This window comes from Falco punctatus (assembly GCF_963210335.1).
Source record: "Falco punctatus genome assembly, chromosome: 6".
NCBI classification, from domain to species: Eukaryota; Metazoa; Chordata; class Aves; order Falconiformes; family Falconidae; genus Falco; species Falco punctatus.
The window spans coordinates 1,636,560-1,659,770 of NC_137585.1; the positions used below are offsets into that span (position 1 = coordinate 1,636,560).

The following is a 23,211-nucleotide window of genomic DNA, read 5'->3' on the forward strand; positions in this document are numbered from 1 at the left end:
GTATTTGTATCTGCTTTTCTCCAACGATGACCTTCTACCACTAGACAACTGGGTTTTTAACACAGAAGCTCATCCTCTGCCTGTTTTACATTTAGCCAACACCACACTGTCAGGAAATCCTGCATATCGATAAAAACAGCTCTTTGAAGAGGATAAGAGACTGTTTTCAGCTCTGTTTTGTTTACATGGACCACTTGAGACTTTAAGCAGGAGAGGAGACAGATGCTTGATAAAACTAGACCTCTGAGGAAAGCAAGTACCGGCGTGAGAAATGAAGCACTTCAACATATAGATAAGTTAAAAGTTCTGTTTTACACATGACCAAAACACATTAGTGTGGTATTTGCAGGACAGAAACTTCATGTGCTTTGAACCCTAGCAAGACATGGAAGCTACTGTTTAATATAAATGCAGCAGTGTAAGGAAGAAGAGGCTTTCCCATTCAGGGAGAGGAACTTGCTGCTGCTGCTGTTTGCTGTTGAAAGGAACAACACGCCAGTCACGTCTTCAGATCGGGTGGGTTCCAAATACCTAGATTTTCTTTTTCTTTTTCTTTGTTTGATGATGGCATGAACAAAGCAACAACAAAAAGCAACATCACTGCACCAGCAGCATCAGGATTTGAATATTTTTTTTCTGTACCTGTCTGAATTTTCTAAGGAGGATCTGTTTGTCCGGATTGGCAGCCATTCTCAGGGCCTCTAAGCTATTAAAGCTAAACTCTAAAAACTATTTCCCTCCTCATTTTCCCTTTTCAAATAATGCTTTTATAATAAGAAAGATCTGTGTTGTACGCTTACATCCAAAAAAACAGTTAGTAAGCATTTAGTTTGTAGTTCACTGTCAGCAATGTGGGCTTAGTTCATTTGGCAAGTACAGTCACAGAGTCTGGAGCATATCATGGGTAGGAAGGAGGCTAAGTTTCCCTTCCTCAGAAATCCTGTCATATCAGAAAAAATCTTTCTTATTAGTCCTGGTTCTTAAAGCTAAATAAACACAGATGACAACATGAGAAAAACAGTCTCTCAAGATTTGTATAGGAGGGTATGTTATATGTTACTTAAAAATGCTCCCTGTAAGCTAAGCAGTAGGAGTTTGTTGCTTTATGTTTTTCCACACCATCTGGATTTTTCCCAAAAGTTACAATTTCATTCTCTGGGTACTATTCACAGAACCTTTTTTGCAGGTGTGTGTATGACAGAAGCCCCAAACTGCCTTTGAATTAGTTTATAAAACTCCCTTTCTTCTGGGTGCTCCAGTACAAAGCCAACGTGATCATCTTTGAAAAAAACGTAACATCTCTTGCATATGAGTGCGAAAAGACACGGTCTCTTCTTCCCTTAGTTTATGAGAAATTAAATGGTACCTGCATGTGTTTTTTCAAGTACTCCTGGGCTTGGCAGAGCAATATCACTTAAGTGGAGTCTGCTTTAGTCTTCACTTATTAGCTAAAAGAAGTTTTGTCTTTTCAGGTATATCTCAATCTCTTTGTTTTACTGTTGCTCTAGAATCCTTACAGCTCAAATTATTCCTTTTATTCCCCTTCATAGCTCTCAAATTCTCTTACCATGGTGGCTGGCCCCTTTGCTGAAAAAGAGCTGTGAGGTGCACCCTTCCTCCCTAATTAGTGCACAGGCTGAGTGTCTAAAAAAAATCTTGATTGTGTTTTCATACTGAAGTGAATGGAAGAGTTCTTCAGTGAGCTACAGCAGTACAGCATCAGATCTAAAGCGAGTGAGTGCTATTTGTCCCCCTCAAAAAATCTTTTTATATGAAGGCTTATATATAAAAGCTTTTCTCTCTATCATATTGTAACTGACTCTACGTTATACTAGCATTTCCCCCATAAGATTTTTCTTCACTCATCTTTGACACTTAAACATAGAAATCAGCACATGATCTAAGAAAAAAATGCTATCAAACGCTTTTTTCCAGTTACTTTAGTTTAAGAGGAGGAAGACCTAGAGCCTGGAAAAAACTCCCATCTCAATGTTTTTACCTTAGTACCAGTTATTTAGCTACTGTAATGTGCAGTAGTATCTTAAAAATAATTCGAGAATTATAAAGTAATCAATATAGTGAATAATAATGATTCAAGTAATTGTTTATTTAAAATGAGAAGTAGCTTAATAAATTGATTCTTCTTACTGGTCCCACTTTAGTTCATTTTTCTAATTAGTATTCAGTGACTTACTGAAGAGCTAATCATTTTTCATTTTCCAAAGTTCAGATATGTTGCATTTTCAAATTGAGTTCTTCCCATCCCATGAGAACTGTTATTAGTTTAAAACTGCACTCGATCACCTTGTTCTCCTAAATCTCTCTGGGTACAAAGGAGAAAAACGAAAAGCAGAGACTTCTATTTTCAAAAAGAAAAAAAGAAAAAGGCATTTGCCATGTCATACACCCATCCCTGTACACCTCCTGATAAATGCAGATGTAGAATGGCTGCCAGTCTGTTCAGAGAAAGGTCAAGCACAGAATTCTGGAGTCCCAGAAACAGCAAGCTTATCATTGCTGCTCTTCCATCGCCCTCTTGTGAATCAAAGAGCGACCCCTCAAATTAACCCCTCCATGAATCCCCATGGGTTAACTCACTGCCACAAGAATGCTTGAATTGAGGACCTAAGCCGTTTCATGTTATGGGATGGTGTTTTTCTCAGAGCAGGTGTACAGTACTGCTATTTCTTCTTTGTGTAGACAAGCAGCAGGTACCAAATAAAGGACGCTTGTTTCTCGTTTTCCAGTTACCCCAACGGCCGTCAGTTTCTACTCTATCACTCTTTAAAATACAAACTATCTTTTTGCTCCAGAAGCTACTGATGTGCATAGTCCATCAAAAATAATGCATTTTAAGGACTAATTGCTGTGTCATTTATGAATCTGATCCTGAGATTTCCTAACGCAAGCTGAGTTTGGAGGTAATGGGTTCTGGGTGAGGTGTGTGCATAATAACCAAGCGCCACGGATATTGAACCTTCTGACTGAAGTGACATGCCCTCGGTCTGAGTCCTTCACAGAGAAGTAGGTTCTGATCTGCAGGGTGGCGTTACGTGCAACCCAAAGTTCAGACTGTTTTCCCTCTGGGTACTTAAGGTACAGTAGAATATTGCCATTTTCATTCCGTTGCTGCTGTGTTACATACTTTCATGAAGATAGAGTGTAAATTTAAGCACAAAATGACTTTTTTAGTCCTAGTTGTTTCTGAGTCTTGCACTGTATTCTCTAACAAAACAATCCTCGTTTTCTTTAGGTAGCTGTCCCACTTTACCGATTTATACAATACCCTCTCCTCTTACAGGATGAATTAAAGAACAGAAAATCATGTACGGTTTTGGCACACTGGATTTGGGCAAGAGCCTGGAAATCCCAGAATTGTCTATTTCCTGTTTGCATGCAGTCAAAACAAGGATGTTCAGTTCTTTTCCTAATCCAAGCCTCAAGCTTGCCTGTTGGTCAGGATCTGCTAGCAGTAAATTTTTTTCTAACACTTACAGCTTGACTTTTCAAAGAAGCCAGATTTCTGCAGCTTCCATTGATCACCCCGGAGCTGTGTGCGTCCTGCAGTCAAGAAGTCAACTTCTTAAGCTTTGTCTTCTAAATAAAAACAAAATCCTTGAGTCATATTCTGGGTGTCCTTAAAACTGAATGTTTAAGAAAAGTATGGAAAATAGTAGGTACTCTGGAGTAAAGGGAAGAGCAGGTAATTCCCTGTGCCAGTCTCACCTTTGAGGCTTCTTTAGTTCCCTACTCCAAGTTTGTGGATCATTGTCTTCTGTCTCCTAATCGCTGACATGTTCTCACCCAGTATTTTACAAGATTTGAATGTTGATTTATCTGGGTTCTGAAAAGTAAAAAATAGTTACACTCCCTGTAATACCATCCTTTAAGGTTAAAGGTCTACGCTGTGCTGACCTGCAGCTAAGCAAAGCCCCACTGGGCTGTCTTTTATGACCCTGTCTTCTGCCCCTGAGGAAATGGTATTACAAACCTTCATAATAAGTCGCTAATGGCATCAACTTTGAAAGGATTAACAATGTCACCTGGCATCCACAGAAAATGGTGATTACTACAACATCTCAGGGTTGTAGTAAACAGGCTTTTAGCAAATTGAGCCTGTTACGTACATTAATAGGTCTAGTCCGTGTTTTTAAGGAGACAAATAAGAAACAGACTTCTTGTTATTAGGGAAAAATGAAAGCAAGCTGTTGATCCCTGATAAGGCATCCCTCTTTCACTCCTTGAATGTTGAGAAACAGTCTTCTGACTCAAGAGTTTAAGTTGCCATACAAAGAGGAAACCCAGGCTCTTTTGCAAGTTATGTGCGTACAACTGTAGCAGAGATGATAAGCACTAGCTGCTTCGGCTGTCACCCCCTTCTAACAAACTGCTCTGCAATTGCCCAGGAAAGTTGGGAGCCACCAAAGTCAAAGGAGACAACCTGACTTGTTACGGTGAATTGTTGCCTTTAATCCTAATCGCTTGGTGGAAGTTGGATTTGCATTCTACCTTTATTCTTGCTTTGTCTAAAACTGACAGATTATTTTTCCTCCAAAAATAATAAAAGGGCAAAAGTCTATCTTCTGATGTGGAAACCTTCTGCCTCTGACCTGGAATCCTGCATATGTACTTTTTACAGATTAAAAATAATATTGTATATAAAAAAAAAAAAGATTGAATAAAGAATGTCTTTAAGTGAAAAAGGTGTGTTTTGTGTCCTTTGCCTCCAAGAGCAACCTCCTGTAGCATGGGACTGTGAAGCTGATCCTGTGTCGTAGGCTTGGTGGTGCTGCAGCTTTTTTCTCCCCCACAGCTCTGCTCAGGACTTTGCCAACTTAAACGTGCATCAGGACCCCCTGTTGCAAAGTGAAACCCCTGTACCCCTTGCTTGCTTTTAACAGGTCACTGTAGTGCTCAAATTGTTCTCAAGATGCAGCTAAATGTACAACAGTTCGAGGCTGTTTGTGTGCTGTTGTGAAAGCCACCAAATCTCACAAAATTTTGAGATTTCTACCCTTTTGTTAAATTTGCATGAAAGGGGCTAAAAATTTCAAAGATTCCTAGTGATGAGGGTAACGGGGGCAGGCAGACAAGCAGTGCTACTAAATAAAGTTCTTAAGACACCAGGTTGAAGCCCCAGGTTTTCTTAATACTAACTAGCCAGTGAATTGGGCGATTAAATCTGTCTGTTCATTCCTCTGCCTTCGGTGAAAAGGAAGAAGTTTAAATGTTGTTAACAGGGAAATTGGTGTGAGGAAATTGCTTTGAGTGAGCCTGTTTCCCCCTGCACATTTAATTCACTGGAACTGCTGCTATAGCTTTCTGTTTTGCAGGACAGCAAGTGAAGAACCAGGTTTGCTTTCTGATTCACATTCACTGTGGATAATCCTTACTGTCTGGCATCACCCGTATTGCTCGTAAGTGGTCCCTTGTTTCCATGGCGTGCTGTGACTGCCATCCTGTGTGTCCTGTTTCAGTGCTTTATATCCAATGCCCAGCCTTCCCAGGGTGCTTCTGCCTCAGGATGCAATGACCTCCTGCAGTATTACTTCATAAGAGAAAATTGCTTCTGAAGTGCCACCGTTCAGTGCAGCACGTGACACCACGTATGTGCCTGGTGTCCTGGTACACTGTCCATGTTGAGATCCAGTTTCGCATTCAGCTGCTGCTCCCCAGCTTTCCACACAAGCACGGCATGTTCATCACTACTGCAGCGCCACTACCAAAGCAGCATCTTTTGTATCCGTTTACCTTCCTGTGGTGTCCTTAGCCCTTAAGCCACCTCATTGAAATTCACTTCTTCGTTCAAAGCGTGTTTGCTATGCCTATCTGTGTCACACCATCTCAGCCGCTGAGCTCTAAGGCACAAAGCCTTGCCTCCTGCTCTCTCTCTCTATCCTTGTCTATAATATTTTGGCCCATATGGAAGGCCTTGTTACTGTCCTTACTGCTCTCCAAATGGGATCCTGCCCTTGATGGTTGCACTGCATTTTCTCTGCCTCTTCAACGGTGAAGTGTTTCATCCCTCTGTTTCTACCTCTTCTGAAACACGCTTTCTTTGCACGTCCTCTATCCAAGGATACATAACAAATATCCTCTTTTATTTCTGCTTTGGCACTCTGTCTGCTTGTCACCCACCCCCTTCCCTTGTAGACTTTGTGATTGTGTGTGCTCCTTCCTGCAGACCCTGTGCCTTTCCTATGCATATTAATTAGCTGTATTTAAAAATCCTGAAATTGATCCTTAATGGGTTATTTTTAGCCTTCATCTTGCAGCTCTGAGACTTGGCTTCTCTCAGTGCAAAGCCATAGGCGTTCTGTGGGCTTTGGAAAGGAAACATTACTCTATTTGTGCCAGTTCACATGTGGGATGTGTGAAGGTTGGTGGTGGTGGCTTTCTTTTTAATGTGGCTTTTTCTTTTTAATGTGAAGAGCAAGAGTCTTCTTGATGACAATATTTCAGACTGAGCAAACTCCCATGTGAAAAGGTTTAAGAGCAGTCACTCATATAACCAAATTACTTGCAGGGATTTGGGGAGGAAGAAAAAGCTCTGTGTGTCCATGTGTACCAACAGTTTCAGTTTTCTTTCTCATGTGGTTTCCATTGTACAAGTAGTTCTAGGCAACAGGTACGATACCTGTCTGTTAGCATATAAACCAGAAACGGTGAGCTGCTACATGATGAGAAAATAGCATCATGTGTGGGTACGGGGTCATGTAGAAATCCCATGTGAACTGCATTATGGTAGAGCTGCAAAAAGGAAGAAGTAATTTCTTCCACAAGCTGGTGGTTTGTATGTTCATACCCATCTCCACCAATCCATGCTGAAGCTTCAGCAGGCAAATCAGTGGAGGAGACCCCCAAGAATGCAAGTGGATGCCAGCAGTCTGCTGCAGCAGCTGTGACAGAGGCCTGTGCACGGGTCTCGGGAGGTGAGGTACAGGAAGATTTCTCTCATGGACAGACCGACCCGTCCATGACTGGTGTGTGTATCATGCCGGCATTCCTGTGGATTCCTCCACAGAGCCTCTGGCTTGACTGGAACCATCTGTGAGACCACAGAATGTATTTTGAAGGGTCACTAAAGATGTAGAATTGCTTGGGAAAAAACAGTTTTCAGGGTAATCAAATACTACTTTTTCTTAGCTCTATCATTCTCCAGATGCAGAATGTCAGGTACATCTCGTGTAACTGAACTTCAGTAATGTATGCAGTACTACATCTTTATTAATTTGTCTTGAAATTATGAACACGAGGGCTGCACAGTGGATAAGGAACTGGATAAAGGAGAAACAAGTATAAAATGGAGAAAGAAACTTCTAGGTGTTTTTGTGAATGTCACTAAATCCTGGTACTAGGGACAAATCTTCTATACTGGCAAGAATTTGCAGAAGAAAGTTAGGAAGAATCTTCAACAAAGAGAATGAAGGGTCAGATAATCCTGAGACCTGGAACAGCAGGAGGCAAAAGAAATTTTAAAAAAGTCAAAAGGCAAACTTGTTCCTCCAGGGGCTAGGAATTAAACCTTTCACTGTAACTGGGATGTTGTCAGTCTGAAATCATTAACATTGGTGAAAACTGGAACATCCAGGCAGCCATAGTGACACAGATCAGCAATGCAATGGGAAAATAAGCAGGTGAAAATAAGAGAATGGCTGTGCCGTATCAGAACTGATGTCTGCCTAACCTAGCGACTTGGCTGAACAGTGACCAAGGGCAGATTCCCACAGAAGAGTAGAAAAATGTAGAGGCATGAAGGCAGGTTAATTAACATTGATAATATACAGCTGTGGGCTGGCTTCAGGGTGGGGTGGCTGATGGGGATGAGGTGCAGCCGTGGCTGGTTCCTGCTAAGGAGTTAAATGGCTCTAAGGGGGATGGAAGAGGAGCAGCCAAGGAAGAGAGAGCTGGAAGAAGCGGAGGGAGGAGAGAGTGTGCCCTGGATGAGGAGAGACAAGGAGAAGGATGCAGCAGAGGGACTGGCCTGAAGAGTATGAAGAAACAGCAGGACCAGTAGATAAATCTTAGAAACCTTGTGGGGGTTGGTGGCTGTGCCAGGGCAAGGTGTGGGAACCACTTATTGAAGTTAACCTGGGATGGGAGGGTAAAAGCTTGGCTAGTTTTGATAGTGATATGACAGAAAAATAAGTATATACCCTAAAATGATCTGCAGCTTCCTGAGCAGGGGAGATGTTCTTGGTAATTAGTCTGGTAAGTTCCTGAATCAGTAGAGGCTGTCAGTGTGCGGAACAAGCTCTGCCAAAGAGCCTCGTGGTGCTGGCAAAGCGTGTCTGTGCTGAAAGGGTACTTTGAGGAAACTAAAAAAGCATCCATGTTGTACAAAGCAGGGTGGACACGCTGGACATAATGTGTATGGCTCTGGTCACCAGTGTTTAGAAGGGCTTGTTGCAGGCACAGGTACAAGACAGGAGTATTTAAGTTTATGAGGGAATGGAGAGCTGGCGTTATGGGAGGTGAGAAGAAGAGTTTAGCCTGGCAAAATGGGAGACTGACAGAGGCAATAACTGCTGTCCACAACACATCAAGTGTTTAATCATCCTGGGAGAGAAAAAGGCTGTTTTTCCTGGAGGACAAACCTGGGAGGGTGGGGGATGACAAAAAAAAAAAAAAAGAAACCCACACCCACCAATTGATCCCTGCAATATCTGACATTCCTGACAATTCCTGACAATGAGGTCCTAGAAATAGGAAACATGTTGATCTGCTGAAGAAAAGGATGGTGTATGTGCTTGCCTGCAGTTTTAGATACCTGAATCCAGGATACAGGAGGTCCCTTCCTGTCCTACATTCCAGAGCCCCTATGGGAGCTCTGCATCTAGAGCTGACTTTACAGAAACGTTTTCCTTTGTGCTGTTACCTCTTTCTAGTGCAGGACAAGTGCAAAATGCCTTTGGCTCAGAAAAAAAGCCCTCCTTATCTACACAGATGGGAGTAATTAGTTCACGTTTGCTATGCTGGTTGAGTAATGAGTAGAAAATCACCAAAATACTTGCTATTAAGTTTTTTAACATGATTATCTGATCAGTTTTCACTGCTGGATCAGAAACAGGCTGCAATGTGTTGAAGCACAGCGCTATCAACATAGGACACCGATTTCTTTCATCTGAAGACTTGTTATTGAACAAGAAAGAAGGAACAAGGAATGCGATACTAAAATAGAGTGGAACAGTCCACAAATAAAGTCCTTTGTGCAATGATTCTTACACAGCAAAATAAGTAAAGATAAGTAAAGTGCGCTTGGAGAGACATTCGCTGAAGATACCGTCTGTTGTGTGCATTTATGTTCTGTTTTGCCCATATTTATATATGGCTCATTTTGTCTGGATACACATCCCATTATTACTTGAGGTGCTTTATGTCTGTGGGATATTTCTATATTACTTAATGTTTACATCAAAGGATTTCCCTGACAGTTCTGTGGCATTTTGCTGTTAGATCTGCACTGATACATAGTTAGGCATTTTGCACACTTTAGCCAGGCAAATAGTTTCAAACAATCCATACATTATTGCTCTTAGTATGCTCAAGTCTTAGAAACAGTGTCACTTGGGCAACCATTTATGTCAAGCTAATACTATAGTCTGCTAAAGCCTTATGCCAAGCTCCTGTAAACTCAGACCCTTTCCTATTTGTATCACAGCGAGGTTAGGTTTTCAGCTTGTCATTTGATATTTTTCAACTGAAGTGGAAATTTCCCCCAGGAAAAGAATCCCCAAAATCTTTGAATATCCACCAAGTCATAAACTTGTGGGATTAATTGCTTTCCTGTGAAGCAGACTTTGATGAGCTTAGTCACAACAGGGCAAAATTTACCGCCACATCCAGGAGACATCATTACACTGATGTTTTTTATTAGCTTGAATAATACACAGATGCTGCTTTCCCAGGTGTGTAGTCCAAGTAAACCTCTGATTTCCACCAGTTCCTGCTCATACTATTTCTTAATAGAGCAGGAGTCTATGAGGAAACACATCAACCCCTTCACAGGGCACAATGTGTAGCCCTGGAGATGTTCCCTCTGAACAGGTTATGTTCAGTGCCAGATGCTTGTTAGCTTCATCAGAAAGATGCTCTGCCCACGTCCGTGTGTTACCCCTGCAGCAGAAACTTTTCCGCCAGCTTGAGCTGTTGGGAAGGGGCACTGGTGTGGCTGGCTGTACACTGATGCTGGTCCCATCTTGCTCACACTTCTGCTGGCTACTGTATTCTGTGTTCAAGGCATATCCAGGCTAGTCAGCCCAAAATGTGAAAGTCATGATTTGTTTTCAATAATAGTTTCAATAATAGACTAAGTTCCAAACTGGTGACATTTGAACACATAGGTTCAAATGTCACAGTCTGTCTTCCAAACACTGGACGTCCTTTGCCCAGAGCTCTGCATGTGTAACACCTGATGCAGCTGACTCGCCAGGATGTGTGAATTCCCCTGCTTCAGGAGCCAGCAAGGCTCAGCAGACCCAGCCAAGCCCAGTGGACGCAGCAGTCTGCCCTCAACAGATCAGGAAATCAACACAAAGGATGGTGGTGAGTTTGTGATGTGAGACATGAACTGTGACTGTGAGGAGCTTTCTTCCTGCAGGGGAGCAAACACACCTGCCGGGGGTGGGGTCAGTTTGGTAACCTCTCTGGAGACCGTGGAATTTCGACTGGCTCCTGGTGAGAAAGGACTGCACTTTCATTTTTAAGTTTCATTTTTAGCTGCTTGACAACCCCAGTTTTTCATAAACTCTTGAGTCAGGCTGCAAGAATTATGAGATTGCTTCTAAATAATAACTTTGAGGATCTGTTTCCATGTCTCCAGTTTTTTGGCTTTTTTTATCTTGAGCCTTTGAGTCACACTTATTTAAATATTTCTAAGTCCTTTCTTTTTCTTTCAGTATGGTGAAAACACCCTTAAAAATAAAAGAAAAACAAAACTTGGCATGTCTCCCCATCTGGCAGAGGCTGCAGCGTCATGAAATGATCAAGAGTGGGCACTGCTGCATTAAGCTCACCCTGACCACTGCTACAAACGTTAAAGTAAGGGCAACTTGCTTTCTGGAAAGCAACTTTTTTTTAAACTTAAATCTGATGCAGATACAGATCTTTGTTCCCCAGACATACCAGGCAATTTCTCTTTTTGACAGCTCTGGTTCAAACACAATTGGCAGCATCCTGTTTTTAGTGAGATGGCTCACAGTAACCAAGTACAAAACGCAACACTGAATAATGTCATGGCTGAGTACAAAGTTCTCTGTTACAAATCTGAGCCCCACCCGCAATTACTTTTGGGTTCTTGCACTGATCTTTATACAGGCAGGTTAATTTTTCTACTCCGAAGTGAATAATGAATGGAATTCATGCACTTAGCCTTAACTCTATCACCTGTAGTTTTTCCAGCACCCACTGCAGGAGTACTGGAGGGAGAAGGGAAGGGAGAAACCTGGAGGTTTTTTTAATCCTGTGCTACATATCTACTTGTACAGAGAGGCCAGTGCAGACTGTCAGTGTATTAAAGGTTTTGTGCTTAGACAGGAGCAGGAAGCTAGACAGTGTCTAGCTGTCTCCAGACTCTATCTGGGCTGTGCTCTTGTTGTTCTGTTGTCACAGCTAAACGTGGCATCGCTGCCACTTGGGCAATCCTTAGAGGATGAACCAGAGACCTTTTCTTGAAATAGATGAGTCAAGCCATTCCCCTAAAGCTACACATAGTGAAATTTTGACTTGTAAAAGGGGCTACAAAGCACCCAAGAATGTTAGCAGGAGAGGAGGTGAGATGAATACTTGCATGAACGCTGGACACGATGTACCAGTTAACCTTTTGGCTCTCTGTCTGAATCTACCATACCCAGTAGCAGGCAGTTTGCACCAGCAGCCTTGCACTGTTATATGTGATAGAAGTGCAGGATCTGTGAATGCAGAAACTCAGCAGCCAGAATATTAAATTGGGCTTTATAGAGCAAGCGAGGGGAAACTGTTGCTAAAGATACCATCTTGTGGTAGGAAGAGGCACAGACCAACAAAGCCGGCAGATTTAAATTGTGTGAAGCTAGCATCAATCCTATCAAATAGCTGATCATAAACTCCTTCCTCTCAAAGCAAATGATGCTACCGAGGAGTAAGTACTAGGCTCAGATCCTTCTCTGCCCGGTGTGTCCTAGTCCAGGAGCTGCATGGAGGGGATGTAAGAAAAATCACAGGTTTATACTGCACTCAGCCCACCCAGCAGTTGGTCTGTGACAGCCCTTGTCCAAAACACCTTCCCCTGTGAAAGGGTGATGAGATGAGACTGCGGACCTTGTCCTTACACTGAGACATTGCCCAGATCTGCCTGGTGGCCACTTCCCACCTGCCTTCCCAGTACAGCAGGAAGCTTTGCCCTCAGTGCCTCTGCCACCAGCCCCCTGGGCCCTGATGTCCAGCATGGCTTTCAGAGCACGGCACGTCTGCCCGCTGCCTGCTGTTTTCCCACAGCCTGCATCCAAGCACGGAGGCGCTGGCACTAAAGCTGGGTGGGAGAGATCCCAGCTGTCCGGCAGCGGGACCTCGTCGATTTGCCATCTATCACAGTGCTCGTTACAAGAGGTGATCAAGCTCCTGCTGTGAAATTTTCTTACTTCTCTTCCCTCATTCATAACAACGCCATGAACAGAGAGTTCAAAGTAAATGAGATCATGGTAAAAGTAACTACTTTCTCTCTCTCTAAATATGTAACTAGTAAATCTGGGGACTGAGGAAGAGTCCCTAGAAGGAAGAAAATTTGAACACTGCAAAACAGTCGCCTCAGCCACTTCTTAGAGGCAAAACCTACCGTGCCACACTCAGTGTCAAAGAGTTTTCATGTCTTGATTGTTCCTTGTGGCTGGCCAGAAAGACCACATTGCTCTAGCAATACTTGTGTGCCAGAGCTTATTTCAAGAGCCTCATAGACAAGAGATACCAATTGCAAGATGGACCAAAAGAAGCTTGCCATGAGGATGGCTGTCCTGAATGTAGTGGTGGGTATACACTGTTCCTTATGTTGTCAGTGTTTATAGTGTGTAGAAAGCCCAAGAACGCGTAAAAATCCAGTGTGCTTTTGGTCTAGATCAATAAAAAGCTTACATGCCTAAAGTTGCATGTAGGATTATCAGAAAAATTTATATCTACCTCCTGATGAAATCACTGCATTGAAAAATTTGAGGTGCAAGAATATTTGAAAAAGAAAATAGCATGTAATGAGAAACTGAAGAGGCTCCGTTCCTGTAATTTAAAAAAAAAAAAAAAAAAAAAACCAAACACAAATGATGAGGTGATTACAAGGTATACAAGTACCTTCATTGGGAGGAACTTCAGAGTTCTTAAAAGCTTTTTATGCCAGTAGAGCTAGCATAACAAAAATCAAAAGCCAGAAACTGAACCTTCACAAATCCAGACTGAAGAATAAGGTATGAATTTTCAACAGTATAAAGGCTCAATCACCAGGCAAAGTGATACATTCTTCTTCCTTTGACACCTGGAGATGAGGTCTGGATATTCTTCTTTATTATATGTTTCAGTCAGGCCCAAATCATTAGGCGCACTGGACATAAGGTGGTGAAAGTCTATGGACCACATTATTCAGGCAGTAGGAACAGATAATGCAATTGTCCCTTTTAGCCTTGAGAACTATCGCAATAATTCTTAAAAGGCTTGGTTGGCTTTCTGAATAGTATCACTCGGTAATTAATGTGAGGAGAAAGTGCTACAGCAACACTTCAAAAGAGAGATCTTCAAACCAGGCTGTGCCTTGCTGAAGGAGAAAGTCCCTGAGAAGGGATACGGGTGAGACTCTGGGTTTGGAGTGCAATAGCTGCTTAACAAGCTAGGGAAACTCTCCTGTGTATTGACGCCTTAAAATTCTTTAATCATGTTGTCTTTTACAAAAACTGAGAAATACCTATAAAGACTCACAAAGGCAGATGTATTGTAGCTATTCTGCATTAGATAGTAAAGGCTCTCCTGGCTCCTGGCTGAAAAAACTTGATGAAGAAATGCCTCTCTACACCTTTCTTGGAGACTCTACTGCTTAATATCCAGTGCTTGCTGCTAGCACTGGAGAGGCACATTTTATTTAAGAAATGTGGGAAGTTCAGTTGTGTGAATGAGGAACTTCTAGAAATGACAAACATTGGTATGAGAAAGAAATGCATGGCACGGCCATGTGTGAATTCCAGCTGTCCAGTGGTTTTTGAACCTGGAGATGCAGGTGGAGATCTTGAAAGAGGGAGAAGAGTATTACGTGGGACTACAAGGCTCGTGACAGGAACTGGTATGCTGAGGATGTCTTTTGAAACGTACCCTACTCTACTCGAATTTCCAAGTTTTCAGGACTGTTTATTGCAGACGCTCCGCTATTTTGGGCAGATACCTGAAGGGAGAAACAACACAGACACAAACCTGAGGGTGCCCAGGGGGGATGGTTGTCTGCGTCCATCTCTCCTCCTCCCCTTCTGCCGGCCCTCCCTGCGCCCTGGCACCAAGAAACTCAAAGAAAGGATTAGAGGTGTAAAAATCCCCACCATGCTGCAGAATTACAACTAAAAATAAGTAACGTAGGCCTTATTTTTTCCCTCCTTTTCTGCTCTCAGGCAGGTTTCACAGCAGCAGACACTCTGGGGCATGGGGTGCAGCTCCACGGGGCAGTGAGCTGTGAGAAGCTCAGAGCAGGGAGCCTTTCTACAAATTTGAGGCTCTTCACCATGGTTTGGGTTTCACCCTTACCTCATGGGTTTGTTCACAACAGACAGGAGGTGCTGGGCGGCTGGGGCGAGGTGGGGACACCCAGGCCTGCCCGGGAGCTGCCCCTGCCCCCTTGTGCCGCCATGGAGGCCGCAGGGCAGCAGCGGGAAGCGCTTCCCGCCTCAGTGTCCCCCCCGTGCTGCCGCAGCAGTGACGGGGACAAGGGGAGACTGGCGGGTCCCCAGCCCGGGCCTGAGGTCAGGGCTTCTCCCAGGCGCCTTCCCGCCACGTCGGTGCCGGACACGCCGCGTGCGCAGCCGGCACAGCCGCGAGGCGAGGCTGCCTTTCTCACCCTGTGTGCCTGGTGCGGGGACCGCTGCGGGCAAGGAGCGGGGGGGCTGCGGCGGGACTGATGTGACTTCATTTTGGTCTGTTCTGAGGCCTGGGTTTAAGCAAAACTGGAAAATCAAACATAAACCCGAGCTAAGCGCAAAGCTAGGCAGCAGGGGCTGATCCTTTCAGCAGCTGCCTGTGGACAGGAGACCACCTTAAGCCATATTTTATTGGCTCTCTTTTTGGATAGGGCAATCGCCCAGCTTATGAAGTATTTTTTTTAGAAATGTGGGTGGCCAAATTATGTCCACCTGACAGCAACGACTACAAACATGTAGAGGGCTCCCCGAGTTTCTTCCCATTTGTTTGTCACAGGTTCCTCACCGCAGAGATGGAGCACAGAGAGGAGCAGGGCGCACGTGCCAGCTGCCCCTGTGTGTGGACCTGTGGCTCCTGCCGAGGTGTTGCAGCACCTGAGGCACAAGCACTCGGGGCTGTTCTGTTGGCTTTGCTCCCGGGCAAAGGGATGGCAAGGACCTTTGTAAACTGCTGCTGTAAGATCAGTTGGACCAAATTATGGCCTCTCTGGGGAATTAGTTTATTTATTAACACTATCTTTATTGTACTAATGTGATGTTGAGGCATGAAGGTCTCCTAGTAGTGGTTATACACCTAGTTTGCAGTCCTCACTGATGTGCTGCTCGTCTGCCACAAGCAGATTCAAATGTGTGAAGTAATGCATTTTATCTGTTTTTAAACTTTAGTGCACACGTCACTTTGCTTGGTGCAGATTCTATTGAGGAGTTTGTAATTCCAAATTTCATTTTCAAGTCACCTGTTCTTTAAGGTTACTGCAAACCTTCTCACCCTCCATCAGTCCCTAGAGGTGTTATTGACCTACAGTGCAGCTGGGGCTGTGTCTCCATCGGCGTGGGCTAGATCTGTGTGCTCACTAATACAGGAGGAACTCTGAGGGAGGTTTTAAGAGTACTGCTTACTCAGTGGAGAATGGTGGAGGTGTTGACATGGTTATCTGTGAAGTGATGGCATTCAAATAACATCCACAGTACTAGTTTGCTGAGTGTTTACAAAGCTTTCAATGGGAGCTTGGGAAACTTATTTCTGTGTCCCAGAATATGAGTGGAAGTTCTGGTGACTGATATTCTACTGCTTCAGATCTTACATACTTAACCTAAGATGTTACTAAAAAAATGGTAATATTCGCACTGGGACTACCTAATGTCTAGGGCACTGAATAATTAAACTCAACACAGACTTCAAGCTGCAAGCATCTCTGGAAATGTGATTTATTAGTACTGAGTCAGGTAAAATGTTTCTGTTCAGGGCACCGTGAACAGAACAGAGAAATCTGAATATCTTAGAGCTGTTTTCAGCAAGCAAGCTGTATGTTTAAGAAGCAAACACTGCATCACATCTATTTGTTCAGACAGGTTCTACATTTTTGGCCTGAAAGGCAAGTTAAGCATTCTGCAGAAACTCATACAGCCATCAGAAAAGCACAGGGACAGCACATGTGCATCTATCAGCTAAATTTAGGTTTTGTTCCCAGCTGAAACTTGGAAATAGCATGACTTTTTTTTTAAGCGGTTTATTTTTCCTCAGTGTTCATAAATGTCTTGACTCTGCAATGGAAATCCTTCAGTGACTAAGGCTGTCCTTCAACATTTTTCTCCTTTTCATCTTGTTGAAGCTGTTATTTTGCTGGGCAACCATCAAATTTATTGTAAAATAAACTAGGAAAATGAGAATAGATGAGAAATTCTTCACTTGACCAAATCTCCCCCTTCTCTCCCACCACACACCATCCTAACTAAAACTGTGTTGCTCTTACATTGTACTTTTGGCCTCACAATGCTTGAAGTACCCACATTTGCTCTCACGTTTGACTGTCAGGTGAATGGCACATGAAACTGGACAATGCTCTTGGAAAGAGTCAGCAAGATTTGTAACAGCTTTTGCAATTGGTGGCTTCTACCTGCTGTGTGTTTGGTAAGGCTGGCAAGCGCTGCGTGGGTAGGGTAGAGCTGAGTAGTACATATTTGCAAAATATAATCATAGTTCTAGGGCAAATTGTGCTTTGCAAAAGCCTCAAATGTGGCATGGAGTGAAAAGGAAGGCTGATGTGTTCACACCATGGGCTGTGTGAAGTCTTAGTAAAATAATGCCTTTGTGCTGCACGAGATGTAGAAGTTCATGCGGACTATACAGTAAAGCTACCCTGATCCGCCTGTAATCAGCAAACAAATGAACATTTCGCTTTTATTTTTTCTAGGTTGGGGGACATGGGGCAGATAAGGGGCTGTTACACAATGTCTTCATTTAAATGCTTTGTAGTTTGCTGCTGCTGCTGTTCACTCAGCTCTCCTCTGGCTCAAGGCCCTACTTGTTTAGCCAGGTCTCAGCTCCCCTTAAGACTTAGGCAGCCTTGCTTTTCAAGTACTCCCTTCTCTGTGGGACCATGGAGGCAATCCACTGACCAGTACACTGCCTGGCCTCTTCCCACGTGTAGCGGGGCACATAGCCAAAATCCTTCTGTGCTTTTCTATAAGAGAAGGTGAATGGGGTGTTCAGTAGAGTGACCAAGTGACGGTTGGTGGAGGGGATGTATCTGACAAAGGGCCGGAGCAAGAAGCTCACGAGCTCCAGCAGCAGCGAGAAGTAATACAACATTGTCAGAGGCATGGGGAGCTGGGACTCGATCCCAAACCCCAGCTCCCTGGTCAGCTCGTAATTTAGATCTGCATAGCTCATATGAGGAGTGTCATCTGAGATGTAGTAGAACTGCCCCCTGATGTGCTTGGCTTTCTGTGGGACTTGCAGGGCTTTGGCTGCCTGCACGTGTGCCCAGGCAATGTTCCCCACATACACAGGGTTCACCAGAGCCTCCCTCCTGGAGAAGCGCAGGAAGACATTTTTGTTCAACAGACACTTATCCAGATGACCTTGAAGAAATGGGCATCCTTCTCCAAAAATGTACATGGATCTCAGGGCACAAGTCATCAGCACGCCACCATCCTTTAGCACCTGGCCATCTGCTTTCAGCACAGAATCCTCTGCCAGTCTCTTACTCTCGGCATAAGGAAATTTGGATGTACTCTCATAAGCTGTGTCTTCATCACCATTGAAAATTGGGTCACCTTTGCAGTTTGGGCCTGTCACTTCTATGGTACTGGTATATATGAAGTGCTGAATGTTACAGCGGATACATGCCTGCAGCAGCAGCTGAGTACCTTCAAAAGAGAAACACGCAAGTCAGTCTAGACCTCCCCAAGCAAGAAAAAGTGGGCCTGTAGATCAGAAACAGCATCTCTGGCTTGAGCTTGGCCAGGTTTCCCCTCTCTGCAGCTGGAAGAATCCTGTCCTGAACCAAGCAGCACGTTCGATGAAACTGAACCTGCTCTTAATCTGTGTTTAAGTGCTATCAGTGCACCTGCTGGAGTTAAACAAGGATGAACACTTGATCTTAACTGCATGTTGTGGGCTTTTTTATGCCAAGAGTCAAATTTTGCTCTTGCTAAGATTAGTATGGATACTGATGACAGATTCAGGGGCTTGTGCCTGTTGGTTGGATTGAGTTGGCTTAAGGCAGAGAACCTTCAGAAGCCATCCCTCTCATTAGGTACCATCCATCCTGTATGCTGAAGCCCCAGTTTTTCAGGCTTGAGGATGCTTTAGGTTAGTTTGCTAAGGAGGGACAGAATTAACATGGGACCTGAAGGTTTGCTCCAAAATCAGCTTCACCCAGTGGAAGTCTATCCACTATTCCATTGGCTTCAGAGGAGGGCTTGAAGAGAACGATCTTATGTCAGAGCAATGCATGATACCATGTAGTCAAAGATCATAAAGTGCAGTCAGCAAAGTGAATCTTGTGTATGTATGCCTCCTTCTTCAACACATTCTGGCTTTTACTTGCATTAATACAGGATTTCTTACTTCTAAAAGCCTATCATAATGTTTTCATCAAGTAGAATCTTTTCCTTTGCTTCTGAGCTTTGAGGCAAAAACTGCCTTATTTGTTGTGCATGATGTGATGAGAGAGATTATATGTGAAAGGGCCAGTGACTTTGGAACAGAAGATACAGCTCAAAGACATTTGAAAATGTTTTTGGCAAAGGAACATTAAATCAGGATGACTGATATGATATCAGAAGGGTGTGGCCTAAAATCTGGGGGATAAAATCGAACACTAGCAATGAGGCACATAAATGATCTAACAACTCTGCTCAGTCTGTTACGACAACTAAAGGCAGCACTGGAGGGAGCATTGCTAGAGAGAGTATGATGAATAAAAAAGGTTCAGAGGACCAAGGAATATTGGCAGCAAAATACGGACCTATTAATGAGTGAAAAATGGGAAGAATTATTGAACTGAATATTGTTACAGCACCAAAATTCCTTTTTTTCAAGCTTGAACAAGAGAAAGAAAAAAGTTGAAACAAATGGAAAATAAATCTGCATGAGGCTTTAAGAAACACTAAAGAAGTGCAAAGAAAAACAGTTTACACAGCCAGGAATAAATTCATGTGAAAGGTGAGTTCATGGAAGTCACTATGTCTAGGTGACACACAAGTCAGGGTCATCTGGAAAATTAATTAATTAATTAATAAAATATATTATTTTGAAAATTAATAGCTTAATTCCTGCCATCAATGCTGTTTAGAAAGTGAGGGAAAGTAATACAGTGCAGAAAGGCTAGATAAAATCAAACGAGATTGCAAGTTTTTAAAAAAAGCAAACATAAAATTATCTTGACAGTTGGTACCTGGTCAAGATCAATTTCTCCCAAATAAAATGTGTTTTGTTTGCAAATCAAAGTTGTATCTAAAAAATGAAAAGGTTTTTCCAGTAATGGGAATCTGAGCATCTTTCACATACCATGTAATGAAGTAAATCTTCTACGGAGCAGGTCTCCAAGTTTTGCTTGGCTTTGACTGAGCAGAAATGAAAGGGTCTGGAAGCTAAACATACAGGCAATGACCCAGGCTACGGCAGCCAAAATGCCATCCCACTGGTTTTTAAGGTGCACGTGAGAGACAACGAGACTACAAAGAGTGCTGTCTTGCTCTGAACACTGGTGAGTAGCCAATATTTGTAAAAGTGGTGCCTGTAGAGGTATGTTGCTTATTTCTCTGTGAAGAAGCCCTGTATCTGTGGCAGAGAGGAACAAAGAACCAGGAAAACTATTCACGGGAAGAAGAACATCTTCCTGACATCTTCCCCAAGGACTGAAGTGGCACAGCCAGGGAGGTCAGTGTGCATGCAGGTGAGGCAGTACCAGTTCTCTGAAAGGCATAGAGGGTTTGGGGATCAGAGAGATGGGGATGAAATTGTTCTTTTAGGGAACAGATTAAAATTTCCTGGCAACTGATGCCATACAGGCTATTCTTAAGCCAAAACCCTCCCGCTTCATGTGGTATTTTCATGAAACACCGGGGCTCCTCAGTAGAAAGGGAGATCCCGTCACTGAGTGAGAAGTCACTGAAACCCTTCCCTCCCACAGCCTTGAGTTTGATGGGGGATTTTAATGATAAGCTCAAGGTGGGAGAACACCTGCTCCTCTGAACTGCATCCATGCCCACAGAGACATCATGGCAAATGGGAGGAACAGAAGAAGAGGAAGAAAAAGTATGGGAAGCAGAGAGCCACAGCATCTGGGATGTTAGCAATGCAAGTTTGCTGTGATTGCAGCCAAAGCCTGGAGTATTTGTAAAAATGGAAAAATGTACACAAGCAGGGATGCTACACAGCGAGGGAGAATAAGAACCGGTTTCTTGGGTGCACATTGGCGTTTCAGAGGTGAATTGCTTCCAGAAGGGTCCACTGAGCACAGGATTATGGCTACCCCGACTGAAGGCAGAGCCTCTGCAGACCTCAGGATGGGCATATGAGAGTGCTGACGAGTGAATGATCCTGCAGTGCCCTGCAGTGGAAGATGGATGGATGCCGGGTGTGGAGAGGACCAGGGCAGCACATACGTGTGCTGTGCACTCACAGGTGCATCTGTGCAAGGTGCAGAGCAACCCAGTTAATCTGGCTCAAAAAAACTGGTCAGGTGCTCCCTTTGCTGAGCAGATGATGGTCAGGACATAGTAGACCTGGGTTTGACAAAGGTGTTTCACCCGCTCACCTGTTACATTGACTTCCCAGAGCAGCTGCTTCTCTACAAGGCCCAAGGTGTCGATGATGGAAGCTGTATGAATGACGAGGGAGACCCCCTGACAGGCTCTGTGCAGGAATGTCACATCTCGGATGTCTCCTTCCAGGATTTTCACCTCAGTCTTACCTTGGAACTCTGTGAGGGCAGCAGAAAACAAAGCAAAAGTCTGTACAGGCATCCTAAGCAGAGCACTGAAAGGAGTGGCGAAGGGCTGTGAGGAAGCTGATGCTGCGCCAGGGAGGCGCTCACCACCCAGGCACAGGAGCGATTTTTTAAGGCTGGCAAAACAAAGGTGTTTTCCAATGGCTATATTGTCAAGTGCTAATTACAGTGCTATAGAAATTTATGTTGCATTACTGTATTTTTGGAACCAATATTCAACGTGGTTCTTTCCTTTTTTTTTTTTTTTTTTTTTTTTTTTTTAGGAGAAAACATTCCCACTGCTAGCAAGGGCTTGAAGCTTCCTTCAGGTGTGACTATTTTATTGTTCACAGATGGAGGAGCTTAAGCGATGCATGTGCTGGTGACCGGCTATTGATAGGTATTAACCCAAATATACCAAGCAGCCAGGCACTGCATACTTCTGTCTTCAGGGTGATGAATGATGATCTCCACCTACAGCACGCATGCACAGAGCTGTGTTCACACCTGTTTTCAGCCCCTTGACCTTGCCCATCTTTTTTATGTCCCTCAGGCAGGACTTACTGTGGTTCTTCTAACTCCAGCTCTGGCTCCATTTCCATGTCTGTGCTGCAGGGTCATTTTTAGCATGCACATCTTTCTGGTCCAAATCTGACTTCTCAAGGCTTCTCTCCTGAGCTACCTCAGCCCTGACTTGCTTTAACTCCAGCCTTTTAAGGCCTCTCTCTCCCCAGCAGCTAGTGTGTGTGACCCTGGAGGAGCTCTAGGTCTGAGAACTATCCTTCCCCTGTTTTGCTAGGCAGGAGCATCCTTTATACAGCCCAGAGCCACACTAACAAACTGAGCCAGCACAGTATGATCACCTGGAGAAATTTACAGCCTGAAGGGATGCTGATCTCCTGGGAAGTCTGCTGGCCCAGCTGCAGCTATGTGGGGAGAGGACTCTCTCAGCATCACCTACAGCTTTTAAGGTGGTGGTGTCCTTACAGCAAGTCCTCTTGCAAGATTCTGCTGTGGCTGCGCTAGAGGGCTGCCAGGCACAGCCGTGGCAGGGCACTCGGCAACACGGGCAGGTCCTCTGCCTTCTTCCAGCATAATAAAATGCCCATTTTAGATTAAGAGAAGAACCTGATTAATTTCTACAGCTTTTAGCCTCAGCCATGACTGAAATCTGAAGTATCCTAGTGTCACCAGCTCCAAAGCAGGCACTATTTCATCCCATATCTTTAATGGAGAAGCATGAAGAGAGACAGCTGATGCCATCTGGAACTGAGTAAGAGTATCTTTTTAAACGGTTTTATCTCATTATCTTTGTAGCAGGCTAGAATGTAATCCTGTATTAGTTTAACAGTTATTCTGATGCAACAAGCTTGAGGGGTTTTTGTCTGTTTGTTTTTGTTTTTTTTTTTACCACAACCAGTTGGTCTGAGATGTGAAATTTGTGAAACGTTCACAAAACTGTTACTAAATCTGGAGTTACTGCCCTCCCAGCACAGTCACTGCCACACAGTCTCTTATGCTTTTTTATTTTACAGAGTGCATTCATTTCCTAGGGCTCCATTTCCAGAAGGTTTACATTGACTTTTACTTCTGTGGGTGCCAAAGTGTCAGGCTATGTGGCTAGGCTTTTTGTTTAGTGCGTGGCAGTTGGATTTGCTCTAATAAACACTACTCTTTGTACAGCCCTTAGGCTGATGTTCTCCATGCATAAAGCTTTGTGGGGTTGCAAGAATCCAAAGGCTTGACATACATGGGTTTCAAAATTAAAAATGCTGACTTGGCCCTTTCAGAATGGTCGTGGTGCCTGAGCAGGAGTTAGGAAATAGAAGTTTCTACATATGCAAATCAAAGCTTTCAGG

General features: G+C 43.7%; 2 protein-coding genes across 4 annotated transcripts in view; one reads left to right on the plus strand and one right to left on the minus strand.

Annotated features, from left to right (window-relative positions):
• MAN1A2 (mannosidase alpha class 1A member 2) overlaps positions 1-4,703 on the plus strand; it is a 144,628-nt gene extending 139,925 nt beyond the window's left edge. The window contains exons 13-14 of one of the 3 annotated variants that reach the window (XR_013928736.1): positions 1-516; positions 3,302-4,703. Coding sequence is in view for 2 of the 3 variants with exons in the window: in XM_080391111.1 (XP_080247237.1) it covers positions 1-133 (133 nt within the window). In the remaining variant the exon portion in view is untranslated. The other 2 variants (XM_080391112.1, XM_080391111.1) reach the window with 2 other exon arrangements.
• Positions 3,383-23,211, minus strand: part of LOC308065305 (3 beta-hydroxysteroid dehydrogenase/Delta 5-->4-isomerase-like) — a 23,887-nt gene continuing 4,058 nt past the window's right edge. The window contains exons 3-4 of the mRNA XM_080391116.1: positions 21,182-21,346; positions 3,383-18,284 (exon numbers count right to left, since the gene is read on the minus strand). Of these exons, the coding sequence (XP_080247242.1) occupies positions 17,470-18,284; positions 21,182-21,346 (980 nt within the window). The 3' untranslated portion in view covers positions 3,383-17,469. The remainder of the gene's footprint in view (positions 18,285-21,181; positions 21,347-23,211) is intronic.